Here is a 26,795-nt window from a genome sequence, read left to right as displayed (position 1 = left end):
TACACACCCATTTATAAATACCCATTTTTTAAAGGTACTCTCACATGACACTACTATGTACGTACTGTGTACGTTCCCTTGGCTGCAGAAAAATACTTTTCACTGTACTTCGGTACATGTGACAATAAATCAAATCAAATCAGTGTTAATGTAAACCTATTTGTGACACTAATAAAGATTATTATTATTAAACTCTGGTCCCTAGCCCCCAACTCCATCCATCTCGCTGGCAACTGACGTTGAATCAGACTGCTATCTTTTCAAAGTTGACCTCAAGATGAGCTATTATGGATTGATCTGATTAATACTCGGGTATGCTTCACCCGATGTCGGTGTCTATGTATTTACATTGTGGACCTTGTGTTGCTCTCTTATGTATTTTCTTTTTATTTTATTTTATTTTCATGTACTAAATAATCTGAGCTGCTCGCAGAAAAATACTTTTCACTGTATCTCGGTACACGTGACAATAAACAAACCCAATCCATTGCTAAGATTGTCTGTTTCCACCAACCTTGTATTGGAATGTATGTGGAGACATGGGCTTAAGTAGCGTGCTCTTTCCAAGGGCAGGTGCAGACCCAATGGGCTGAATGGCTTCCTCCTGCACTCTAGGTTCTATGAATGGTGCACTCCCATCTCAATACCTGTCCATACAACCTCCACAGATTTTCATCCCAACTTAAGAAAAATATGAACTCATGTTTCTATCACATTTTGTCATATTTCTGAGAAATCTATCAAACAGCTTTGTGAACAGTGAATTACGTCAAATGTAGCCACTGTTGTTATGTTAGCACAATGCAGAATGGAGTATCCACTCTGCACACAGTCAGGCCCTGTCAGTAGCATACAGATGAGCAAGGAGGTAAAATCACCAAGTCCTCATGTTGCTGAGATCGGGATGCTTTGTCACTTGCCTCAGTCCTGTCTGCTGGAATCCCACCCAGAGTTCGGCTACTTTGTGACTATAAAGGCATTATTTTGAACACCAAAATCAGATTGCCCCAGATTCAGGGCATTCCGGAAGCAAATATTTTTAGTGCTGTTGCTTGAGGGAGGAATGTAGGCCAGGGACGAGAAAAAAATTCTGCTCTTCTTAGGAAATGAGCTTTGGCATCCACTCGAACTAGTGAAAAAGACAGGCGGTGTCTCCGTTTAATGTCTTGTGAGAGAGGTAGCAGCCACTGTTACTGCCGTGAACTATCAGTCTGGATCCTGAACTGCAGCTTGAAATCAATGCATTTCATGATTCAGAGGAAAAAGAGGTTACCAATTGAGCTAAGTTATGGCGTAAACCACTAAATCATCGTTGTGGCTCTTTATGAATGCTTTTCAACATATCAGTGTGCTTAAATCTTCTGTAATTGGGAGTTCTCCCGACAGGGTACCCTGAAGTTGTCATTCCTCTGTGATACTTTACAGGTCACCCATTCCTCTTGCATGCCTACACAGATGCCTAAGCAATGCTATTGCATGTTTTTTTCCAATCCCCTGCAGAGCTCTAATGAATACACCTAGATGGGGAGATAGGAAATGGGCAATGTCTTGTTTCCATTCTTCAATCCATCGGTTTTATCATCAGCTTAAGTAAATGCTTTAATGATGAACTCATATCGAGTGAGACTCTTCATTTCATTATAATTAAACATTAATGGATTTGTAGGGGATGAACTTGTGCCTATATACCTTTGTTCCTCTTGCTGTAGTTAAGTAGCTAAATTGAGTTTCCCTTGGTTTGATTATTTCTTTTCTCCTGATGTTCCACAGGGGATTAACTTAAGTGGTGGACAGCGTCAGCGTATTAGTGTTGCAAGATCCCTGTACCAGCGAACGAATGTCGTATTTCTGGTGGGTTGTTATTTATTGGTCTCTATTTAAAATGTATGTATTGTGCACTGGATTTCTTTACGCTAAGTCACTAACTTTCAATTTCTAATAAGTAATTAAGTATTATACATAAAATATTTTGATTCAATGTGAAGAAACTATCCACAAAAGCTAAAAATTGTCAATTGTTAAAGGACTTAAGGAAGGAAAATAACAACGTAAAATGTAAATGTCGCCACAATCCCAGATGACCATAGGCTGCTCTCCCTCTCTGAGAACTGACTGGTGGTGATTTAGCCTGAGGGTCATAATGTCAGATGAGGGGCAAGGTTGAGAAGGTGGGGCCTTCATGGATAACCTCAGCCAGTACGGAAATTGAACCCACGCTGTTGGCATCACTCCGCATCACTACATATCAACAGATGAAATATCAGGAGTGAGCCATATAACTGCTAGAGCTTGCCCCCCCCCCCCCCCATTCAGTAAGATCACGGATGAACTTGTACCTCAACTCCGCTTTTCCAGATGACCCCTTGTATGTTTTAGAGTCCAAAGATTCATGATCTCATTCTTGAATATGGTCAGCAACTGTGCTGAGCCTTCTGGGAGTAGAGATTTCCAAAGATTCACAAAATTCTGATTGAAGGATATAAAATGGCCGATCCCCTTTCCTCAAATTATACTGCCTAGTTTTAGACCAGGATTTTCCGGCCCTGTGATGGTGGGACCCACCACAGGGAGATTCGATGTCTCAGTCAAAGGTCAATTGATTTTAGGCAGGAGCAAACGATCCTGGCATCAGGGGGAGTCGGAAAAGACTCTCCAGTGAGGGAAAACACTCTCTCAACATCTTCCCTGTAAAACGATTGCAGAATCTTACATGTTTCAGTGTGATCACCTCTCATTCTTCTAAATTCCAGAGAGTATGGAACCATTCTACTCCACACTTCCTCACAGGACAATCTTCATATCACAGGAATCAACCTAGATACAGAAAAGAAAACCGTACACGGTGCCCTGGGTGTAATCTCACCAAAGCCACATGCAATCGCAACAACACTCCTTAGTCTGTTTCTCTGTTCTTCATACCAAAGTGAATGACCTCACATTTCCCCACATTGTATTCTATTTGTTACTTTAAAACTCACTCACTTAACTTGTCTACAGTGCTTTGAAGATTCCTTCTGTCCTCCTCACAGTTCTCTCCAACTTTACTTTGTGTCACCAACAAACCTGAATACTTTATACTCATTCTTGTTATCTAACTTATTAACATAGATTGTAAACAGCTGGGGCGGGATTCTGTGATCCTGAGGCTAAGTGTTGACGCCGTCGGAAACGCCGTCGCATTTCTCGACGGCGTCAACACGGCCTCAGGAGCAGCAATTCTGGCCCCTACAGGGGGCCAGCACGGCACTGGAGCGGTTCACGCCACGCCAGCTGCCGATCCCGGCACGAACTGGGCGGGCCAGCAGCGCCAACCACGCCGCCGCCAATGGGGAGTGGAGAATCGCGTGCCAGCGTCGGGGCGGCGTGACACGATTCGCGCCGGTCGCGGGGATTCTCCAGCCCGGCCCCGGGCTGAGAGAATCCCGCCCCTGATAGCTGACCCTTGTGTCACCCTGCTAATAACAACCAGCTAACATGAAAATGAACTGTTTATTCCTACCCTCTGGGAAGGATATTCTTTCCGGTAGTGGGATGCGGAAGCCGAGACAGTTGCCAGATCACAAATCCTCTCCCTTGGGGCGAAACAGATATCAGTCTTGAATCACAAAAAGCTAGCCTGCAAGCTCAGTAGGTAATAGGGAAGGCAAATGGAATGTTGGCCTTTATTTCAAAGGAAGTGGAGGATAAAGACAGAGTAGTTGTAGTATCCTGACAGGCAGACAACCACCAGGTAGATTAACGAATGAACAATTTATTAAAGTAAGAAACTATATACAGAGAATGAGATAAAAGGTACCATGTTCCAAGTCTCTAAACTCCTAACAGACTGGGAAACGTGCGCTCCGGCCCCAGGGTTTGCATGCTCCAGCCCCATTGGCCTCTTGACCCTCAGGAACTCACCCCCTTAATGGGGCATGCCACCTCATCCCTCCCCCTTTAAGTTCCTTATGAACATTCTTCAATTAGCAAGGGAACTATTGATAAAAATATGCACCAACAAGTGTTTCTCAAAACAATCTCTTGTAAGGTAATTCAGTCAGAGGACTTCTTAATCCTTTGAGAGCAACACGATTCACTAACAAGTGCTTCAGTAGAAGAGGTAACTTAAGTTTGAACCTCACCAGGTTGACTCTTTATTTGTGAAGGTGTATCGTGCAAGCAGTTTCCTCAGTCACCCGGAACAATGCTGGGATGATCCTCAGGGTAGCTTGCTCCAGCCTTACTTTCATCCCTAGCTGTATGACATTAACTGGCGGGTGTAACACCTGTGGTGGCATGAGGTGAGCAAGAACCGGGCTAGTCTGAGTTGTAAAGGGGCTGATGACTTTTTCTTCATGGTGGCCTTGAATGTTTGGATGGCTCGCTCAGCTAGTCCATATGAAGTAGGGTGGTACAGAGCTGTTCGAAAATGTTGAACACTGTTGATTCTTACAAGATGTTGGAATGCTTCACGAGTGACAACAGTCCCATTATCTGAGACCAGAACCTTGGGCAACCCGTGAGTGGCTTGTGTCTATCGCCATTTCTCTACCATTGCTGGTGAAGTTGTGAACTTCATTTTGTGTATTTCCAACCACTGTAAGTGAGCATCGATAATAAGCAAGAGCATGAAGCCTATAAATGGACCTACAAAGTCGAGATGTAGCCTCACTCAGACTGGGCCACTCCCAAGGGTGCATGAGAGCTGCGGGTGGCAAGTGTTGTTGCATTTGGCACTGGTCACATTGTTTGACCAGATTCTCTACATCAATATCCATCTCGGGCCACTAGATGTAGCTACGTGGGACTACCTTCATCTTTGTCATCCCAGTATGGGCACAATGTAGCTCCTGTTACAATAGATTCCTAGCAGGGGTTGGAATGACCACCCTTGGTCCCCATAATAATACCCCGTCTTCACAACATAACTCGCCTTTTCTTATCTGAAAGGGTCATCGCTGCTCAGACCTGTTATCATAATGCCAGCCATGAAGGACCATGTTCTTGACGCAAGATAATAAGGGGTCCTTTTGGGTCCAAAGCTTGACCTGCCGTGCAGGTCAAGCTTGACTGGCAATGTGTCACGAAAGTGCAAAGCAAGAACCATGTCCTTACGAAGGGGAAGATGGCTCAAAGCATCCTTGTTTGAAATGTGGGTGCCGGCCGATGTTGAAATGTATACTCGTAGGTGCTAACAATAAAGCCCAGCATTGGACACGAGCTGAAACTATGTGGAGAATGTTGTTATCCTCCCTAAGTAACCCCAACAACGATTTGTGGTCGGTAACGACTATGAAATGCCGCATCCTTGCACGATATCGCATCCATGCGCCCCCACACCAATCCCTTCTCCCCCCCCAGGACCCCGGAGCCCGCCCACGCCGCCTTGTCCACGCCGGCGGGACAGGCAATTTATCGGTGGGACTTCGGCCCATCCAGGCCGGAGAATCCAGCGGGGGGGCCCGCCAACCGGCGCAGCGCGATTCCCGCCCCCGCCGAATATCCGGTGCCGGAGACTTCGGCATCCGGCGGGGGCGGGATTCACGCCAGCCCCCGGCGATTCTCCGACCCGGCGGGGGGTCGGAGAATGACGCCCCTGGTTTCTGATACAGAGCAAGGCCAACAATGCAGGTTCAATTCCCGTTCCGGCTGAAGTTATTCATGAAAGCCTTGGCTCCTCAACCTTGGGTGGCATAGTGGTTACCATTGCTGCCTCGTGGCAGGTTCGATTACGACCTCAGTTGACTGTCTGTGCAGAGTCTCCATGTTCTCCCCGTGTGTGCGTGGGTTTCCTCCGGGTGCTCCTGTTTCCTCCCACAGTCCAAAGATGTGCAGGTTGGGTGGATTGGACATGCTAAATTGCCCAGTAGTGTCCAAAGGCTGGGTGGAGATACAGGGCTTGAGCGGGGCTTGAGCAGGGATTGGGTTATATGTCGACCCCTCATTCTTTCGAGGGGCCAGGGCAGACTCTCTGGGCCGAATGACTTCCTTCTGCACTGACCACCCGTGGGTCGCGACCCTGAGTTTGAAAATGACTGCCTTAAGGGTCAAAGTGGACTAAGTAGACTGGATGACTGTAAAGCTAGTTTAACCTGTTCAAAGGTTTCTTTCTGATGCTCTCTCCAATACCATCTCTGGTGCTTCTTGAATAGTGCCTGTAGGGTGCAAACATTGTAGAAAGATTAGCAATAAGTCTGCTGTGATAGTTCCCCATTTCTAAAAAGGACGTCAATACCAATGTATTTTGGGGGGCCAGTACATCCTTAATCTTCTTTGATCTTCTCCTCCTTAGGGAGCAGCCCTTTGACGTCTACCCTGAATCCTAAGTATGTCAGTTCATGAGCCTGGGATGTACATTTTTCCCTTTTCAGTCTTACTCTGGCCTTCTCAAATCTTTTTAAAACTTCTTTGCGATTTGCCTTGCCCATTTTAATGTTGTTTGCACTGTATACTTCAGTGTCCTCAGGGTTATTCTCAACACTGTGTACTAGAGTCATTTTTTTTGATGGCCTCCTGTGGGCTCTGCATATGCTTGCATTTCCTCCTTGTCACAACCCCTTGGGCTTGTGCACGGTCAGTTCCAGCCACACTTGAATCACAACACAAGTGAAATTAGATGTTATTTTAAAATGCCTGAGGATCGTGGCTGAAACTGCAGTCACACAGTTTGTAAAATTTAAACACAAATAACCTTTTATCATTTAACAGTAATATAACTAAACTGACAAAAATGTAACTGTCTACCTAATGCCCCTTTCCAAACCTCTCCCCCCCCCCCCCCCCCCCCACTTTCCAACTACTCTCACTCTCTATATACAAACATACAGACAACAGAGAGAGAAAGGGTGGTGGAGAAGTAAAGAAAATATCTATGAAGAAAAGGATAAAAGATGTTTGATGCACTCGGATGTCTTCCAGTTAATGTCTTTCAGGTGTTCAAGCTCTCAATTTGGTACTTATTCCTTCTAGGCATGAGATGGTTTTCTCTGGCAACGTTGTCTACTTTGTAGGTTGAAGATCATTTCAAATTTATAGTAAAGATGCACCAGGCACTTACTGGTTGTTAAATAATAATGCCGTTCTTTACTTCAGCAGCGAGAGAGAGAAACTGTTCCTTTTTCTTTCAAGGTCTAATCACTTCTGTCTAGCTCTCTCAGAAACATCACTCAGAAGCCAATCACTATGCCTGACTGTTCTCAGGCAGAAGACTGTCCCTGGCCAACCAACAGGTTGCCAGCCAGCCAAACTGGCTTCCTTCAAAGCAGGATCTTAAGATTTGCTGGGTGCCGTCGAGTCTGTTTTCTCCTCTCCAAAATACAAAACATGGAACACCCTGTCCTGACTAGCAGGCTGCGTCTGCTTGAATCCTCGGCTTAAAGGCAGGTTCCGATTAAAATTAAGTAAATTAAATAATCTTTATTGTCACAATAGGCTTACATTAAAACTGCAATGAAGTTACTGTGAAAAGCCCCTAGTTTGCACATTCCGGCGCCTGTTCGGGTACATGGAGGGAGAATTCAGAAATCTCAGCTGGTACGGGAATTGAACCCGCGCATCACAAATCAGCTGTTTAGCCTACTGAGCTAAACCAGCCCGCTGGGTCATGGGTCCATTGACCAAAAATAATAAAATTAAAGAAATGGGAACAAAGGGAAATAAATAGGCAGGACTCTTAACATCCTAAAGTGCTACCTTCCCTGCAACAGGAGCATTATTGACAGCTCCTGATCTGTGTACTGTCATGTGAGAGTACCCTTTAAGAAATGGGTGTTTAAGAAATGTACCTTTAAGAAATAGCACTGCTCATGTTACTGGAGTGAAGTCAGAGTGTGGGTGGAGCTGACTCTACTTCTGCTTTTTTAGTTTCAGTTTGAGAAAGCTTGGATGTGTCTGTGAGCTACACTGCTGTTGCTCTCTGCCATGAAGGACTATCTCTTAATCATTTAGTGAATTCAGAAGAATTATCAATGTTTTCAGTCTTGAATGTAAACCCTAATGTGATCCTGTTTGAAGGTTTGTTAAGCCTTTTGGATGTTAAAAGGACGGCATACAGATTACTTAGTATTTTCTTTGGGGGGGTGTATTTGATTTACTGGTTGCTAAGATATTCACTGTTTGTTTTAAAAGGTTAACTTGAGTTCATAGAATAAACATTGTTTTGTTTTAAAAAAACCACTGGTCCATTTTCTGCTACACCATACCTGTAGAGTGAGCCGTGTGCTCCCCATACCACAATCTATTAAAAGTTGTGGGTTAGGTGAACTCCATGATGCACTTTGGGATTCTCTAAACCCTGGCCCACAACCGTACTAAATTACCTCAACCTCTGCACTCCCTTTTGCTCTGAGCCTCTTTTCTCATTGGTTTCTGCACTGTCATCTCTGGTGCCAAGCCTGCAGCTTCCCATCAAATCTAGTGGACCTCACCTGCACGCACGCTCTGCAACTCCATCTCTGCTAAGAATTATTTTTGTATGGCCATGCCGATAACTGCACAGACCAGCCTCTGCTGAGTAGGATGGGCTTATACTCATTGGTGTTTATAAGAACGAGAGGCTATTTTATTGAGACATATAGGATTCTCAGAGGGCTTGACAGGGTAGATGCTGAACTCCTTGTTGGGACTGTCTAGGACCGGTGTAATCTCAGAGTAAGTGGGCACCCATTTAAGACAGAGAAGAGGAGGAATTTCTTCTCTTACCACCTAATCATATGATAAATATTGTGTTACCACTTTCTTAATTTCAGCATTTTCTTAGCAACTAATGTCAGGTTAACTATCCAGTAGTTGCTTGTGTTTCTCTCTCCATTCTCTCCCTTCTTTCTTGAATATTGGTGTTATATTTGCTACCTTTGAAACTGGGGCTATTCCAGTACCTGGCAAATTTGGACAGCCATCATCAATGTTTCCACCATCCTTGCAGCCACCTCTTTTAGAACTCTAATTTGTACACCATCATGTCCAAAGGATTGGGACAGCTTTTAGTCCCATTAATTTCTCCAGTATTGTTCTCTACTTCTATTAGTTGCTTTAAGGTCCTTGCTCCTTGTTCCCGGTGTCTTCTGCTTTGAAGAAAGATACAAAATTTTTGTTTAATTTCTTTGGCATTTCCTTATTCTCCATTATAATCTCTCCTGTTTGAACCACTATGGGGTCCACATTTACTTTTGTTACTCTCGACATTTTACATTTTTGTAAAGGTTTCTATCATTTTTTTTTTCTCTTGCTACTTTACTCTCATATACTTTGTTTTTCCCTTTTTATAAATGTTTTGGTCATGTTTTGCTGGCTTTTAGACCTCGGACTTACTATTCTTCTTGGCAACATCATAACCTTCTTCCTTTAATCTCATAATATAAGCAACCACTTTACTTTGGCTTGCTGGATTGATCACGCTTCCTGTGGAGATTTTATTTCTCAATGGAATGTTTATTCATTGAGCATTATGAAATAGTTCTTTAAATTCTCACCATTACTTGTCGCCATTACCTTTTAATGTAGAACTCATGGTGGTATAGTGGTTAGCAGTGCTGTCTCACACGCCAGGGACCCAGGTTTGATTCCGACCTCTGGTGACTGTGTGGAGATTGCATGTTCTCCCTCTGTCTGCGTGTGTTTCGTCCGGGAGGTACTCCGGTTTCCTTCCCAATCCAAAGAAGTGCAGGTTAGCTGGATTGGCCATGCTAAAGTTCCCCTAAGTGTCGAAAGGTTAGGAGGGGTTACAGGGAAAGGGCTGGGAATTGGGCCTAGGTAGGGTGCTCTTTTGGAGGGTCGGTACAGATTGAACATAGAACATACAGTGCAGAAGGAGGCCATTCGGCCCATCCAATCTGCATCAACCCACTTAAGCCATCACTTCCACCCTATCCCCGTCTCCCAATAACCCCTCCTAACCTTTTTTTGGACTCTAAGGGCAATTTATCATGGCCAATCCACCTAACCTGCACATCTTTGGACTGTGGGAAGAAACCGGAGCACCCGGAGGAAACCCACGCAGACACAGGGAGAACGTGCAGACTCCGCACAGACAGTGACCCAGCGGGGAATAGAACCTGGGACCCTGGTGCTGTGAAGCCACAGTGCTAATCACTTGTGCTACCATGCTGCCCTTGGGTGGTGGGTCAGACAAATTAGGCTAGGAAAATAACTCCTTCCCCAGATCACGAGAATTAAAAATTAGCTTTCAAGTTGAACCTAAGGTAGATTGTAGGGATTCTATGCATAGAATAGAAGTGTAGAATCCCTACAGTGCTGAAGGAGGTCATTCGGCCCGTCTCCCTTGTCCGCGCCGGCCTCGACCCAACATGCCGCAGGAGTACACTTGCCGGGGAAGAAGAAAGGAGGCCGGGAGACCGAGAGGTCGGCCCGCTGATCGGTGGGTCCCGATCGCGGGCCAGGCCTCATCGGAGGCCCCCCCAGGATCGGGCCCGCCACCGCCCCCCCTCATAGTCCACCACCCGACCCTTCAACGCTGAGTTCCCGCCGGCTGAGAGCAGGTGTGGACGGCGCCGGCAGGACTCGCCGTTTTCACGACGGCCGTTCGGCCCATTCAAGCCCGAGAATCGGCGGACAGGCCACATAGAGCGGCCGGTGCCGCGCCAACTATGCCAGCGCCAATGGCGCCGATTCTCCGCTCTGCGAAGAATCGCGTGCCGGCGTTGGGGCGACATGGCGTGATTCACACCGGTCGCTGGAATTCTTCGGCCCGGCCCACCCCTTGTATTTAGCCTCCTGCTATTTTTAAGAAGGTGTCGTGTTTGCACATCAATTGCCAATGAAATCTGTCTCAGAAATTTAGGTCAGTGACTTAAAGGGACTGGCCTAAATGCAGCCTGCGCCGGAACTTTGGGTTTGCCATGTGACCAAACAACGCGCAGGGAAGATTGGTCCTTGATATCCCATAGTCCTCACCATGCCTTTATAAGCTTCCTCTTGCAGCAAGCGATGAGGCAAAAAGTTATAAACTGGAGGGTGCAGGGAAAATCTAACTAATGTACACACCAACCCCAGCAAGATTTGGCCCAGAATTTGACGAAAACTGAACTAAGATAAATGTTGCAGTTTTTCTCACATTCATTTCATTTAAATGTTCACATTTGAGATTTAAAATCAAGAGATTCAAGGATTTGTGATAATGTGAACAAGAGCTAGGAGGGGAGCCCCTAATATCAGAGAGGCTGAGGTATGATGAGAAGCTTGGGCTTGGGAGGAACAAAAATAGGGGACGGAATTCTCTGATAATGGGGCTATGTCCGCACGCCCACGTGAAAACGGGCGCAAATCACTCTGGACTTTCCGGGAGAAAGTCCAGAGTGATTCTCCATTTTGCAGGGGGCTAGCAGGGCCCCGGAGTGCTTCTCGCAGCTCCGGCTGCCGATATGGAGCCCTGCACTTCCGGCCGAGAGTCCACGCATGCGGTGGCCCCTGATCGCGAGCCTGGCCAGCCTGGAGGACCCCCCCCCCCCCCCCCATCCCCCCTGGTGACGGATCCCCCCGCCCCACACCAGGGCGGCCGCGGAGTGAATCTGCAGCCGCCACTCCGAGCTCCTGCCGGGTGGAACCATGAGTGAACCACGCCGGCGGGAACTCGGCCTGTTGTCAGCGGAGAATCGCCGCAGGGGCCTCTTTCAATTACCGGCGATTCTCTGGTCCCCGGACAATCTCGGGAGCGGCGTCGGACCCGATAGCGGGTCTGATGACCATTCTCGGCGCCGAGCACGATTGCGGTGCAAAGGCTCGGAGAATCCTGGCCAGGGTACCTGAAGGAAAAGTAAGGATGTTAACCAGTACAGAAAAGGTAAACCTAAAACACCACTTCACATAATCCATAAGTTTAGCAGAAGAGAGCACAGGTTTAATCAAATGCAACACAAATTTAGGACTAATTTGGGAAGTTTTCACACAAAGAATGATCAACACTTGGAATGGATATCTGACGGAATGGGTAACTGGAGAACTTTAAAATAATTGAAGGAAAAGCCGCTATGCTCTGGTCTCTGGTAAAGTAAAGCTTTAGATATTTATCTCTGAATTCCTATTGGGTAATCAAGAAGCATTAAGGCAGGGGCAGCACGGTGGCGCAGTGGTAGCACTGCTGCCTCACGGCGCTGAGGTCCCAGGTTCGATCCCAGCGCTGGGTCACTGTCGGTGTAGAGTTTGCACATTCTCCCCGTGTCTGCATGGATTTCGCCCCCACAACCCAAAGATGTGCAGGGGAGGTGGATTGACCATGCTAAATTGCCCCTTAATTGGAAAAAATGAATTGGGTACTCTACATTTTTTTTTAAAGAAGCATTAAGGCATAAAGAAGTATTTTTACTTTTTGGTGTCATTTATAAAGTCACACAATATTTTTCAGATACATGAAAGTGCGTCCTCCAGTGAAGTTGAGCGAAGATACTAAATTGAATGTTAATCAAATTTTGGTTTCTGTAGGATGACCCATTCTCAGCACTAGACGTCCACCTGAGTGATCACCTTATGCAAGAAGGAATCCTGAAGCTGCTACAAGAGGAGAAACGGACTGTGGTCCTGGTCACTCATAAACTGCAGTATCTGCCCCATGCAGACTGGGTGAGACAGCCTCCATTTTTTATTTATTTTTCTGGCTTTGTGAGTGATGCTTAGAGGGGGCTGGTTAGCTCTGTTGGTCAGATGGCTAGTGTATCATTGAGAATAATGCCAAATGTGTGGGTTTGATTTGCATTCTCGCTGAAGTAAACTTGAAACCTGCCTTCTTGACCTGTCCCTGAGAGTGGAAGGCAGTGGTAATTCGCCATTGACAAAAAGAAAACTGCCAAGAAAACAGCTCAGGATGAAGAATCAGCTGACAATGCATCAAGGACTTGCCTTCAGGCAGACCACACATGAATGAAATGATGGGTGGAATTTTGCCATATTTTCTCAAAGTGTCAGGTTCTGACTGAAAACCGGCATGTAGCTCTCCAGCAGCCCAGACCACATTTCACTCTAGATCTTCAGCCTCTACCCCCCCCCCCCCGCACCACCACCACCGCAGTCTTGGCAGCATTCTCCCCTCTCACAGACATCAGCCCTCCCAAAGACATAAAGGGAACCCCTCCCATGGGGATGGCCAGGGGCCCCAGCCCGACACTGTCACCTGGCACAACCAGGTTGGCACTGCCGGGGTGCCAATCTGGTGGTGCCAACCATTTTTATCCAGAGTTTTTGCATAATTTTGATATTTATTGTCAAATAAGGAACTACCTCAAAATGATTAGAACTTAAGGTGCAACACTTCCTTTGTTAAACATGCACCTTAGAACCCCCCCCGAAACCCCCCCCCCCCCCCCCCCCCCCCCCCCCACCAGCAGTAATCACTGTCGGGTTATTACATAAGGTTATAAATCATCTATTGGTAATGCAAAAATTCCTGGTGAGTGAATATAAGTAGAGAGGGAGCCAACGTAGGCCAATGGGGCAATTTGAGGGAAAACACAAGTTGGGGCAACAGGTTGGAATTTCCAAGTGCCCTGGAAAAAGTACTGTTGTTTTTGGCCCACATCTGAGCCCATTTAACAGAATTCTCAAACAAAACATTTGCTTTCACCTCTTCACATTATATACATCTGTCAATATTGAGTAGAAATGTGTGGATGACAGCATTACTGTGTCACAGCTGGAATAAATTTGTAGAAAAGTTGTTGGACTATAGTTCTTTGCTGCTAGAGGGCATTTGAAGCAGACGCTTACTGCATCTTTCAAAAACAAGTCGATACTTGTTTGAAGCAAAGGAAAATTCAAGACTACATTCGCAGTGCAGTGGGATTTGCTTTGGACTGTTCGAACAAATAGCTGCCGGAGGCACAATAGGACCAAATGGCCTCCTTCTGTGGCCCTTTGGATACCTCTGTGCCATTTTTAAATTTGGAATACTGAGTCTAGTGCACATTCAGAGGTCAGCATTCTTTTTCCAAGAAGCCAGCAACAGAGTTCAGAAAGTAAAGTGTAGCACAGCTGGGAACAGAATAATAAAATCAGTAGATGCTGGAAATACTCAGCAGGTCTGGCAGCATTTGTGAAGAGTTAATGGACTCTTCCCAGAAACATTGGGTGGAACTTAGAGGGCCCATTTGCCACAGGCGCAATCTCGTTATAGCCATTAAATCTCACGAGTGGGTTATAACGGGATTTGCGCCAGCGAGATCTCGGTTTGAGGTCATCCCCATCCCCCGTCCCCGCTGGTGACGTGATCAGGTTCAGGACCTTTCTGGGCGTCAACCTGATTTTCATGAATTTTAATTAATTTAAATATTCTTAAACAGCTTTACGCCGTAACGTCCGCCCATGCTGGATCCTACAGCGGAGTGACATCATGCCGGCACAAACCACTACTGGTTTTCAAAAGCGAGAACCAGTCGTGATGACCACGCCGGGGGCCCGGAGGTAAGTAACGTCCCCAGGTTGGGAGGGACATGCAGCGCACTGCCCCCTGGTACTGCTGATATGGCACTGCCAACTTGGCTGGCACCAGGTAGGCACTGCCAGGGGTGGGCGGTGTGGGGAGCCCCATTCAGGGGGGTTCCGCTTATTTATGGGAGGCGGCCGAAGGTTGTTGGATGGGGGGGGGGGGGCGTTGTGTATGCATTGGGGTGGGGGGAGTCGGAAACTGTGGAGGAGGGTGGGGACAGTGCCAGTGCCGGAAAGGGGGGTTGGGCACTGCCAGTGCGTGGGGGGGGGGGGGGTTGCTGGTGACGGCAGGGAGGTCGAATCACCCTGAAGCTTGCATGGTGTGGTGTGGATGATTGCCCTTATGTGTGTGGGGGTTGGAAGGTGTTCCCTTTGTCCGCCGTGGTGTCCCTACCTCGGTGATGGGGAGAAAGAGGGCCTTTAATGTAACTTTGAGATTGGGACGCTCTTTAAAAAACACGTCCCGATCTCAGAATCCCGGCTTTCCCGCCGTGTTTAGGCCCAGTCCCCCAGCTGGCTGTGTGGTCTTTGCCAGTGCCCAGATATTGCACAGAGTGCTGTTTAATCACTCAAGAAAAGGCACCTGTGAGGCCAGCAAGTTTCACACAGCTTTTCCCGCCTGGTGCAGCACTCTATGCAATTTGGGGGGAATTCTGCCCATTAACTCTGTTCCTCCCTCCCCACAGAAGCTGCCAGACATGTGAATTTCATTATTTTCTGTTTTTATTTCAGATTTCCAGAATCCACAGTATTTTGTTTTTGTTTTGGGGACCGAATTGTAATCTGTTTCTATATCACTTCAGCACAATTTCCAATGGTGGGATTTACTAAACTGCCAGTGATATACAGAGGCATAATATTCTTTTGGATAAAATGTTAAACCGAGTCCTTGTCTGCCTACTCATGTGGACAGAAAATAGCCCATGCTGCAATTTTGAAGAGATAATATTCATACTGTAACCACCTTCAGGTTGATTTGCATTATTATTCTGTCCCAAATGATGCTTTCTGTGGGTCCAATTAGAAAATTATCGGTTTGTTCGATGGTTGAATTTTTTATTAATGACAGAATTCTGCTCTCCTCTGCAGGTGGGTTTACAGACACCTGGGCGAGATTCTCCGACCCCCCGCCGGTCGGAGAATCGCCGGGGGCTGGTGTGAATCCCGCCGGTTGCCGAATTCTCCGGCACCGGATATTCGGCGGGGGCGGGAATCGCGCCGCGCCGGGTGGCGGCCCCCCCCCCCGCGATTCTCCGGCCCATATGGGCCGAAGCCCCGCTGCTAAAATGCCTGTCCCGCCGGCGTAGATTAAACCACCTACCTTACCGGCGGGACAAGGCGGCGCAGGCGGGCTCCGGGGTCCTGGGGGGGGGCGCGGGGCGAACTGGCCCCGGGGGGTGCCCCCACGGTGGCCTGGCCCGCGATCGGGGCCCACCGATCCGCGGGCGGGCCTGTGCCGTGGGGGCACTCTTTTTCTTCCACCTTCGCCATGGTCTCCACCATGGCAGAGGCGGAAGAGACTCCCTCCACTGCGCATGTGTGGGAATGGCGTCAGCGGCCGCTAACGCTCCCGCGCATGCGCCGCCCGGAGATGTCATTTCCGCGCCAGCTGGCGGGGCACCAAAGGCCTTTTCCGCCAGCTGGCGGGGCGGAAATTAGTCCGGCGCAGGCCTAGCCCCTTGAGGTTGGGGCTCGGCCCCCAAGATGCGGAGCATTCCGCACCTTTGGGGCGGCACGATGCCCGACTGATTTGCGCCGTTTTGGGCGCCAGTCGGCGGACATCGCGCCGATACCGGAGAATTTCGCCCAGGGATCCTGTAAAATTCTTTGCGTGCCATTCCTGACACCTACCCACCTGCCAAGTTCCCGCTTCAATTTTAAAAATTGGCTTTGAGTGGCCCACATGTCCGTGTGGCAATTGCTGCATTTTTTAAAAAAATTATTTTTATTCAAATTTTTGTCAAAAACAGAATTTATTGCATAACCGTACGCAATAATTAACATAACAAAATAAATGTTAACCATATATACAGAGAAAAGAACATTACTACGTAACAATTCCCCCCTCCCCCCTGGGATGCTGCTGCTGCTGACCTTTACTGCTCTCCTAGAAAGTCGACGAACGGCTGCCACCTCTGAGAGAACCCCGTCATGGACCCTCTCAAGGCAAACTTTATTTTCTCGAGACTGAGAAACCCAGCCATGTCACTAACCCAGGTCTCTACACTCGGGGCTTCGAGTCCCTCCACATAAAAGGATCCGTCTCCGGGCTACCAGGAAGGCAAAGGCCAAGACGTCGGCCTCTTTCGCTTCCTGAACTCCCGGATCGTCTGACACACCAAAGAACGCTATCTCTGGACTCGGCACCACCCGCGTGTCTAAGATCTTGGACATTGCCTGAGCGAATCCCTGCCAGAATCCCTTAAGAGCCGGGCATGCCCAGAACATCTGGACATGGTTTGCTGGGCTTCCCGCACACCTTGCACATTTATCCTCAACCCCAAAGAGCTTGCTCATCCTGGTTGCCGTCATGTGTGCCCGGTGGTCCACCTTAAACTGGATTAAGCTAAGCCTGGCACATGATGAGGAGGAATTGACCCTTTTTAGGGTATCCGCCCACAGGCCCGCATCCAGCTCCCCGCCTAGCTCCTCCTCCCACTTGCCCTTAAGTTCCTCCACTGGGGCTTCTTCCCCCTACTAAAGTTCCTGGTAGATGTCTGACACCTTCCCCTCACCTACCCAGGTGCCGGTGACCACCCTATCCTGTATCCTGCGTGGGGGTAGCAGCGGAAATGATATCACCTGTTTTTTGAGAAAGGCGCGTACCTGAAGGTATCTGAAAGTGTTTCCAGGGGGCAAACTGAATTTCTCCTCCAGCGCTTTCAGGCTGGGAAAGGTCCCGTCTATGAACAGGTCCCCCATCCTTTTAATGCCTGCCCTATGCCAGCTTTGAAACCCTCCGTCGATCTTGCCGGGGACAAATCTGTGATTGTTGCATATCGGGGTCCAAACTGATGCTCCCTCTACCCCCCTGTGCCTTCTCCACTGACCCCAGATCTTTAATGCCACCACCACCACCGGACTGGAGGAGTAGCGTGCCGGCGAGAACGGCAGAGGTGCCGTTACAAGTGCCCCTAGGCTGGTACCTTTGCATGAGGACGCCTCTAGCCGCTCCCACGTCGACCCCTCCCCCAATACCCATTTTCTAATCATGGCGATGTTAGCCGCCCAATAGTAGCTGCAAATGTTCGGCAGCTCCAGCCCCCCCCTGCCGACTGTGCTCTAGGTACTGTCTCTTTACTCGCGGGGTCTTATTTGCCCATACAAATCCCGAGATGATCTTGTTCACCTGCTTAAAGAAGGACTTAGGGATGAAGATGGGAAGGCACTGGAAGACGAACAGGAATCTGGGGAGAACTGTCATCTTAACGGTCTGCACCCTCCCCGCTAAAGATAGCGGGAGCATGTCCCACCTTTTGAAGTCCCCCTCCATCTGCTCTACCAGCCGAGATAGATTAAGCTTGTGGAGGGCATCCCACTTTCGAGCCACCTGTATCCCTAGGTACGAAAAGCTCTTCTCGACCATCTTTAGCAGAAGCTCTCCCAGTCCTATTTCCTGCCCCTTAGCTTGGATCAGGAACATCTCGCTTTTCTTCTCGTTTAGTTTGTACCCCGAGAAATTGCCAATCTGCATGACCTCCCCCATCCCCTCTAGTGGGTCCGAGATGTACAGGAGCAGATCATCCGCATAGAGCGAGACCCGATGCTCCTCCCCCCCCAAAACCAACCCCTGCCACTTCTTTGAGATCCGCAGCGCTATAGCCAGCGGCTCTATTGCAAGGGCAAATAGTAACGGGGAGAGGGGGCACCCCTGCCTCGTCCCCCAGTAGAGCCTAAAGTAATCCAACCTCACCCTGTTCATGCACACACTTGCCACGGGGGCCTGGTAGAGTAGCTGGACCCAACCTATGAACCCCTCACCGAATCCGAACCTTCTTAGCACTTCCCACAGGTACACCCATTCCACCCGATCAAAGGCTTTCTCTGCATCCATCGCCGCCACTACCTCTGCCTCCCCTCCCTCTGAGGGCATGGCATGATGATGTTTAGGAGCCTCCGTACATTGGAGTTCAATTGCCTGCCCTTGACGAAGCCTGTCTGATCCTCCCCTATCACCCCAGGGACACAGTCCTCAATTCTAGCAGCCAAGATCTTGGCCAGCAGTTTGGTGTCTACGTTCAGGAGCGATATCGGTCTATAAGATCCACACTGTAGCGGATCTTTCTCTTGTTTGAGGATGAGTGAAATCGAAGCCTGTGACATTGTTGGGGGGAGTGTCCCTCTCTCTTTGGCCTCATTAAAGGTCCTTAGTAGGAGTGGGCACAGCAGTTCCGAAAATTTCTTGTAGAATTCCAATTGCTGCCTTTAAGTGACCAAGTCACTGAAGAGCTGTTTCCCACCTCCACCAGTATTTCATGGGTAGCCAGCTCAGGCCAGAGGCATGTGGGAAACACAACAGGTAACACTGCTAAGGCTTGTGGCAGGAAGAAAGCAGTCATCTTCTTTATTGATCACCTGGTTCCATCCGATGTTCCCCTGCAATGCATTTCCCCTGTCCAACCTGGCCACCATCTCCTTCACCTCGCTTGCTAGGGCCTGCCAACCTGGACTCAGTGATACCCTGCGCTACGCCTCCAATTACCTTTTCATGTGGCTCTAGCGACGATCCTCGTTGGGGACTGGCTGCACTGCCAGCAAGTGGCCACTGGTCCCCGCTGGGGCTGTTGGGAGCAGAGAGCTGCGGCCATTTGGATTGGCTGGCAGCTCTTGAAAGTGGGATTTCCTCTTCAGTAAGTCTCATCACTATCTGATTAACACCCAACAGATATTAAATTGCAGCAGGAAGAGGGGGCTGGGCAAGACAGGATGATACACCTGTTTCCATATCTGTCCTCGCTACCCACCAGTTACACGAAAGATTCTCCCCCAAGTCTAACACCGTTACCCACTTAACACATATTTATGAATGAATATATTGTGGGGTTCGGGTGGGGAGGGTGGGTGGGGACATTGTTAATGATCACACTGGAGTAGGTTTTGACACTATGGTCGATTATCTACTGTGGAGATATGCTCAGCAAATCAGCAGGAAGGGCATTTTGGTGCAGGATATTTCAGGAACTGAGACCACTGAAAACTTTGCAACATTCCGAAGCGAAATAATGTTATTGTTCTGCTGAGGGACCTACAAAACACTTTAAAATTATCCTTGATTCAGTTTATATTATTGCTAAATTATGATGGACTGGATTTTACATACCCCCGCCAGGAGTCTTTTGAATGGGGGTGGGTAGCTGCACATACAACAGGGTAGGTGCCAACACCCCAATATCTAACCACATAATATGGGGATGAGCCGATGCTGAAATCAGCAGCCTACCTGCCATACTTTAAAAAATAATCAGGGATCAATTGAGTTTGGCGGGTGCTGCCCTCTACACAGTAGGAGACAGAATTTAAGATAGCATCACTCCTTTCTTCCTACCTGCCTGCTCTGTAAACCGCCCCACCCCCCACCCACCCACACGCACACTCAAAACTGCCTGAACCATCCCAATACCCCAGACTCGCCTTGCTTCAGGATCCATGGGCATTCTTCCTGGTTCTGCTCGCAGTCTCCGCATCGGCCACTGATGTGCTCTTGCCACTGCTGGGACTGACGGAGATGCCGACCAATCCTAATTGGCTGGCAGCTCCCGAGGGAGGAACCTCCTCCCTAATGAGGGGTGGACGTTTCACACTACATCAGTTTAGCCTGCCAGTAGCATGTTATGGCTGCGGGGTGGACTGGTGTGGAGCGAGTTTGCTTCTATCGGTGGAGGGGAGGGGGGTGATCCATCTGTCACCACCCACCCATAAAATGCTGCCCAATGTTTCAGCAATTCATCCAAATTACAGGAAACCACCTAATCTCAAACAGTTTGCTTCAAAGTCTTTTTTTCATGTAAACAATAAATACCTGTTTAAAGCCCTGCCATCTTTGCTCCGTGATCAGGATGCCTGTGCCATTTTTTATTTATTGTGTTCAGGAGGTCAATAATATTTTAATATGCTCAATAACATTTGCCATTTGAACTGTTTCTAAGTTGCGTGTTTTCTTCAATGTGACTTGTATTTCCATAGATTATAGCGATGAAGGATGGTACAATTCAAAGAGAGGGAACCCTCAAGGATATCCAGAATTCCGATCCTGAACTCTTCGAACTTTGGAAAACACTAATGAACAGGCAGGATCAGGAACTAGAAAAGGTTCTTTAATCTTCTGAGATACAAAAGATTTACTTATATTGTCATATTGAAACAAGTTTGAACCATTGCTGGCTACTGATGCAATTTTAAATTTTTACATCAGTGACAAAGGCCGACACAACACAATATAATACAAATAAAAATGTTTCATTTTATCACGAGCTAAACAGACTTGTACTTTATCAGTGGTGATCCCATGCACATCAGTCTTTGAAACACAAAGTACCCAGTTAGCACTGAATTTTCATTCTAGAAGTTGTTTTGAATCCAATCTTGGCAATTATTTGAAATAATGCTCTTTTTGTTCGCTCACGTTAGTGTTTAAAAAAATAAAATTATTATTTTGTTCTACAGGAGACTGTAGCTGGAAGCAAGACGGCATTGGAACGGAAGAACCTGCGGAGAGCGATGTATTCCCGGGAAGCCCTCCTCAAAACATTGCAAGAGGCTGAAGATGAAGGTATGCATCTAATTCTTAAGTTGTGTAGAATCTTTAAAACTGGTTCATGCTGGTGTCCTGTTTGGAACAACTCACAACCATTTTTTAAAAAATTTATATTTATTAAAGTTTTTTAACACAATTTTTCTCCCTTACAAACAATAACCCCCCCCCCCCCCCGTAACAAAATAACGAGAAATCGCACAGAGCAAGATATATACATGGCAAAATGATATGTTTACATAGCTTTGTACACTGGCTCTCTCCGCACGTGCCAGATTTCCCAACCCTTCGTGTTATCTCTTGCTCATCCACCCTCCCAGGCAGTCCCCCATTCCCCCCCCCGCCCCCGGACGTGTGTGTCCCCCCCTCCCCAGATTGCTGCTGCTGCTGACCGACCTTCCTCTAACGCTCCGCGAGATAGTCTAGGAACGGTTGCCACCGCCTGTAGAATCCCTGTGCAGACCCTCTCAAGGCAAACTTAATCCTCTCCAGCTTTATGAACCAGGCCATATCGTTTATTCAGGCCTCCACGCTGGGGGGCTTCGCCTCCTTCCACATTAGCAAGATCCTTCGCCAGGCTACTAGGGACGCAAAGGCCAGAATGCTGCCCAGTAGTAGCTCCCTAGGTTTGGCAGCGCCAACCCTCCTCGGTCCCTACTGCGTTCCAGGAACCCTCTCCTTACCCTCAGGGTCATATTCGCCCACACAAACCCCATAATACTCCTACCTACTCTCTTAAAAAAGGCCGTGATGATCACGATGGGAAGGCACTGAAACACAAACAGAAACCTCGGAAGGACTACCATTTTGACCGACTGCACTCTACCCGCCAGCGAGAGCGGTAACATGTCCCATCTTTTGAAGTCCTCCTCCATTTGGTCCACCAACCTCGTCAGATTCAGTTTATGTAGGGCCGCCCAACTCCTGGCTATCTGGATCCCCAGATACCGAAAGTTCCCCTCCGCCCTCCTCAGCGGTAGGTCCCCTATCCCTCTTTCTTGGTCCCCTGCCTGTAATACAAAGAGCTCACTCTTCCCTACATTGAGCTTATAGCCCGAAAACTCCCCAAACTCCCTTAGAATCTGCATGACCTCCACCATCCCCTCCATTGGATCCGCCACGTACAGCAACAGGTCATCCGCATATAGCGACACCCGATGCTCTTCTCCCCCTCGGACCACCCCCCTCCATTTATTAGACTCCCTCAATGACATGGCCAATGGTTCGATCGCCAATGCAAACAACAGGGGGGACAGGGGGCACCGCTGCCTCGTCCCTCGGTACAGTCGAAAGTACTCCGACCTCCGCCGGTTCGTCACTACACTCGCCAGCGGGGCTCTGTAAAGGAGCTTAACCCAACTGATAAACCCTCCCCCGAACCCAAACCTACGCAGCGTCTCCCAGAGGTACTCTCACTCTACTCGGTCAAAGGCCTTCTCTGCGTCCATAGCTGCCACTATCTCCGCCTCTCCATCATCCGATGGCATCATCATCACGTTTAAGAGCTGCCGCACGTTAGTGTTTAATTGCCTGCCCTTTACGAATCCCGTCTGGTCCTCGTGGATCACCCCCGGGACACAGTCCTCGGTCCTCGTGGCCAGCACTTTGGCCAGCAACTTAGCATCCACATTGAGGAGCGAGATCGGCCTGTACGATCCACATTGCAGTGGGTCCTTGTCCTGCTTTAGGATCAAAGAAATTGTCGCCTCCGACATTGTCGGGGGCAGGGTCCCCTCCTCTCTTGCCTCATTAAAGGTCCTCACTAGTAGCGGGGCCAACAGTTCTACGTACTTCCTGTAGAACTCCACCGGGAACCCGTCCGATCCCGGGGCCTTCCCCGCCTGCATACTCCCCAAACCCTTGCTCAGCTCCTCCAACCCAATTGGTGCCCCCAAACCAGCCACCTCTTGCTCCTCCACCCTTGGGAATCTCAGTTGGTCTAGGAATCGTCTCATCCCCTCTTCCCCCGCTGGGGGCTGGGATCTGTACAGCTCTTCATAGAAGGCCTTAAATACCTCGTTTATTTTCGTCGCACTCCGAACCGTGGCTCCCCTTCCATCCTTGACTCCCCCTATTTCCCTCGCTGCCATCCTCTTACGGAGCTGGTGTGCCAACATCCGACTAGCCTTTTCCCCATACTCGTAGGTCGCCCCCTGCGCCTTCCTCCACTGTGCCTCCGCCTTCCCTGTGGTCAACAGGTCAAACTCCGTCTGGAGCCGTCATCTTTCCTCCGGGGCCTCTGCGTATCTCCTGTCCACTCTCAAAATCTCCTCCACTAACCTCTCCCTTTCCATGCCCTCTGTCTTCTCCCTGTGAGCCCTGATGGAGATTAGCTCTCCCCTGATCACCGCCTTCAACGCCTCCCATACCACCCACACCGCACCTCCCCATTGTCGTTGGCCTCCAAGTACCTTTCGATACACCCCCTCACCTTCCCACACACCACCTCGTCCGCCAGCAGTCCCACATCCAGCCGCCACAACGGGCGTTGGTCCCTCTCCTCTCCCAGCTCCAGTTCCACCCAGTGCGGGGCGTGGTCCAAAACGGCTATGGCCAAATACTCCGTCCCTCCACCCTCGGGATGAGCGCCCTGCCCAGAACAAAGAAACCTATCCGGGAGTAGGCTTTGTGTACATGGGAGAGGAAAGAAAATTCCGTGGCCTGCGGCCTTGCAAACCGCCATGGGTCCACTCCCCACATCTGATCCATAAACCCCCTAAGCACCTTGGCCGCCGCCGGCCTCTTTCCAGTCCTTGATTTGGAGCGGTCCAGTGCTGGATCCAACACTGTATTGAAGTCCCCTCCCATTATCAGGCCTCCTATCTCCAGGTCCGGAATGCGCCCCAACATGCGCTTCATGAATCCTGCATCATCCCAGTTCAGGACGTATACGTTTACCAACACCACCCACGTCCCTTGCAACCTACCGCTCACCATCACATATCGCCCTCCATTGTCCGCTACAATAGTCTTGGCCTCAAATGACACCCGCTTTCCCACCAGTATTGCCACCCCTCTATTCTTTGCGTCCAGTCCCGAGTGGAATACCTGTCCTACCCATCCCTTTCTTAACCTGACCTGGTCCGCCACCTTCAGGTGTGTCTCTTGGAGCATGACCACGTCTGCCTTCAGTCCCTTTAAGTGCGCGAACACTCGAGCCCTCTTCACCGGCCCATTCAAGCCCCTCACATTCCACGTTATCAGCCGGATTGGAGGGCCCCCCCCGCCGACTAGCCATCTCCTTTTCTGCGCCAGTCCCGTGTCCGCGCCTCCCTCACCCTCCAGTCCCCCGGACGGGGGACCCCCGTCCCGACCACCTCTGCTGTGTCCCATTCCCTTTCGGCCAGTGCAGCAGCAACCCTTTTCACCCCTCCCCCCCGCTAGACCCCTGTCTAGCTTTTTTGCTCCCCCCATGTCACTCCCGTAAGTCAGCTGACACCTGCTGACCCCGGCTTCCCCGCCGTCCCATTGACCTCCCCGTGTGGGAGTCTCCCAATCAATATGCGTTCCTTCGTTCCCCTTCCCGCCTTTCTTCCCGCACGCGGGAAAAACCCCGCGCTTTCCAAAGCCCGCTCCGCCCCCTCTGGCCCAGCTCCTGTCGTGGCCTTGTCTCTCTCCCCCAGCCCATGTAACATTTCCTGCGCGTGATTGACCCCCTATATACAACAACCATCACACATCAAACCTCAAACTTCCCCCCCCCGCGCTCAGAAACCCTCAGTTAGAGTCCAACTTTTCGGTTTGTATGAAGGTCCACGCCTCTTCAGGCGTTTCGAAGTAATAGTGTTGGTCCTTGTATGTGACCCACAGTCGCGCTGGCTGCAGCATTCCGAATTTCACTCCTTTCTGGTGCAACACAGGTTTGGCCCGGTTGAAACCCGCTTTCCGCTTTGCAACCTCCGTGCTCCAGTCCGGGTATATTCGGATCTCTGCATTGTCCCACTTACTGCTCCGCTCCTTCCTGGCCCATTTCAGGACCCTCTCTCTGTCTGTGAACCGGTGAAACCTCACCACCATCGCCCTTGGCGGTTCATTTGCCTTGGGCTTCCTCGCCAGCACCCGGTGTGCCCCGTCCAGCTCCAGCGACCTCGAAGGGGCCTCCACGCCCATCATCACCCCGAGCATCGTGCTCGCGTATGCCCCGGCATCGGCCCCCTCCACTCCTTCAGGGAGACCCAGGATCCGCAGATTCTTTCTCCTCGACCTGTTCTCCAGGTCTTCGAGTCTTCCCGCCCACCTCTTGTGTAGCGCCTCGTGCTGCTCCACTCTCACTGCCAGGCCCAAGAACTTGTCCTCATTCTCACTAACTCTTTTCTGTACCTCCTGGATCTTGACCTCGTGAGCCTTCTGGGTGATCCCTAGTCCTTCAATTGCCAGAAGCATAGGCGCCAGCATATCCTTCCACAGCTCCTCGAAGCAGCGCTTGATGAACTCCTGCAGCTCCGGCCCGCATTCCGCTTTGTCCCCGGCCGCCGCCATTTTGGTTTTTTCCCTCGCTTCTCCCGCTGCTCCAATGCCGTTTTTTTGGCCGTTGCACTTCTTGTCCGGTCCATAAAAGCTGGAGGGGGGCTTCTCTCTTCCCTTCCCCACGGGTTGTCTTCAAAAAAATTCCGTTGGGGGCTCCTCTAGCGAGCCTGAAAGTCCGTAATAGCGGGAGCTGCCGAATCGTGTGGCTTAGCTCCACATAGCCGCAACCGGAAGTCACAACAACTCATAACCATATGAATAAATGAGAGGCAATGTGAAAAACGCATAAAAGAAACTCTCAACTCTGAGCACATTTTATGTTCAGTCTGAAATTTCAACAATTGACCCAAAAATGTACATATAGAAATGGTATCATAGAAATGACTTTGTGCCTCAGATCTGGGTTTAAATCCACTCTGACCATTAAGTGAATTGCATTTGGACAATTCTAGTATTTAATGATTGTAGACCAGTATTCAGAATTGCCTTTAACACCATGCTGATTTTAAATTAGTCTTTCCCAGAGTGAGATCACAAACATGGCCACTGTATGAAATGCAAATGTCACACTGGTGCTCTTAGTTTCCCTGGGCCGTCAAATCTCTCAAGGCGGATTCCACCACAACAGAGCCAGAAAGTCCCGACTGCTTCTGAAAGAGAACAAAGGACTGTATAATGTATCTGGCACTGCCAACCTGTGCTGGGGAAATGTCAGGGCACTGCCCGGGCATGTGATTCTATCCCCAAGGGGTTATACTTACCTCTGCCCTCCCAAAGGGATCCCCTCAATTGCCTCATGCCTGGCACAACCTATTTTAAATCTCCGATGTCACGTCATATCAGTGAGGTATGATTATTTAATGAGGGGAGTTCATTTGGCGAGGGGGGCAGGTAACAACAGTTAAATGTATTTGCACATATTAAAATGAGGTCCGGACGTAATCTCGTGAAGTCGCCAGTGAGGGGCAGAGAAAATCGGGAAATGCGGGCCGGCTTTCTCCAATCCCGCGGCCAAGTTCTGACGCCGGTGTGAAAAGCGGCGCGAGCCACTCCGGCGTCAACGGGCCTCCAATGGCAGAATTTCAACCCTTCCTCGGGGGCTATTACTGCGCCGGAGTGGTGTCTGCAACTCTGATGCCGGAAAGTCGGCGCGCCACAGTCGGGTTCC

General features: G+C 49.3%; 1 protein-coding gene across 1 annotated transcript in view; it reads left to right on the top strand.

The window, feature by feature from the left end:
* Positions 1–26,795, top strand: part of LOC140384522 (ATP-binding cassette sub-family C member 8-like) — a 497,256-nt gene that overhangs the window by 404,206 nt on the left and 66,255 nt on the right. The window contains 4 exon segments of the mRNA XM_072466291.1: positions 1,771–1,851; positions 12,415–12,552; positions 20,593–20,718; positions 21,073–21,178. Coding sequence (XP_072322392.1) covers positions 1,771–1,851; positions 12,415–12,552; positions 20,593–20,718; positions 21,073–21,178 — 451 coding nt within the window.

The sequence above is a fragment of the Scyliorhinus torazame genome, chromosome 10 (genome assembly GCF_047496885.1).
Source record: "Scyliorhinus torazame isolate Kashiwa2021f chromosome 10, sScyTor2.1, whole genome shotgun sequence".
Lineage (NCBI taxonomy): Eukaryota > Metazoa > Chordata > Chondrichthyes > Carcharhiniformes > Scyliorhinidae > Scyliorhinus > Scyliorhinus torazame.
Note: the sequence above shows the minus strand (reverse complement) of the source record. Positions and strands in the feature narration are given on the sequence as shown.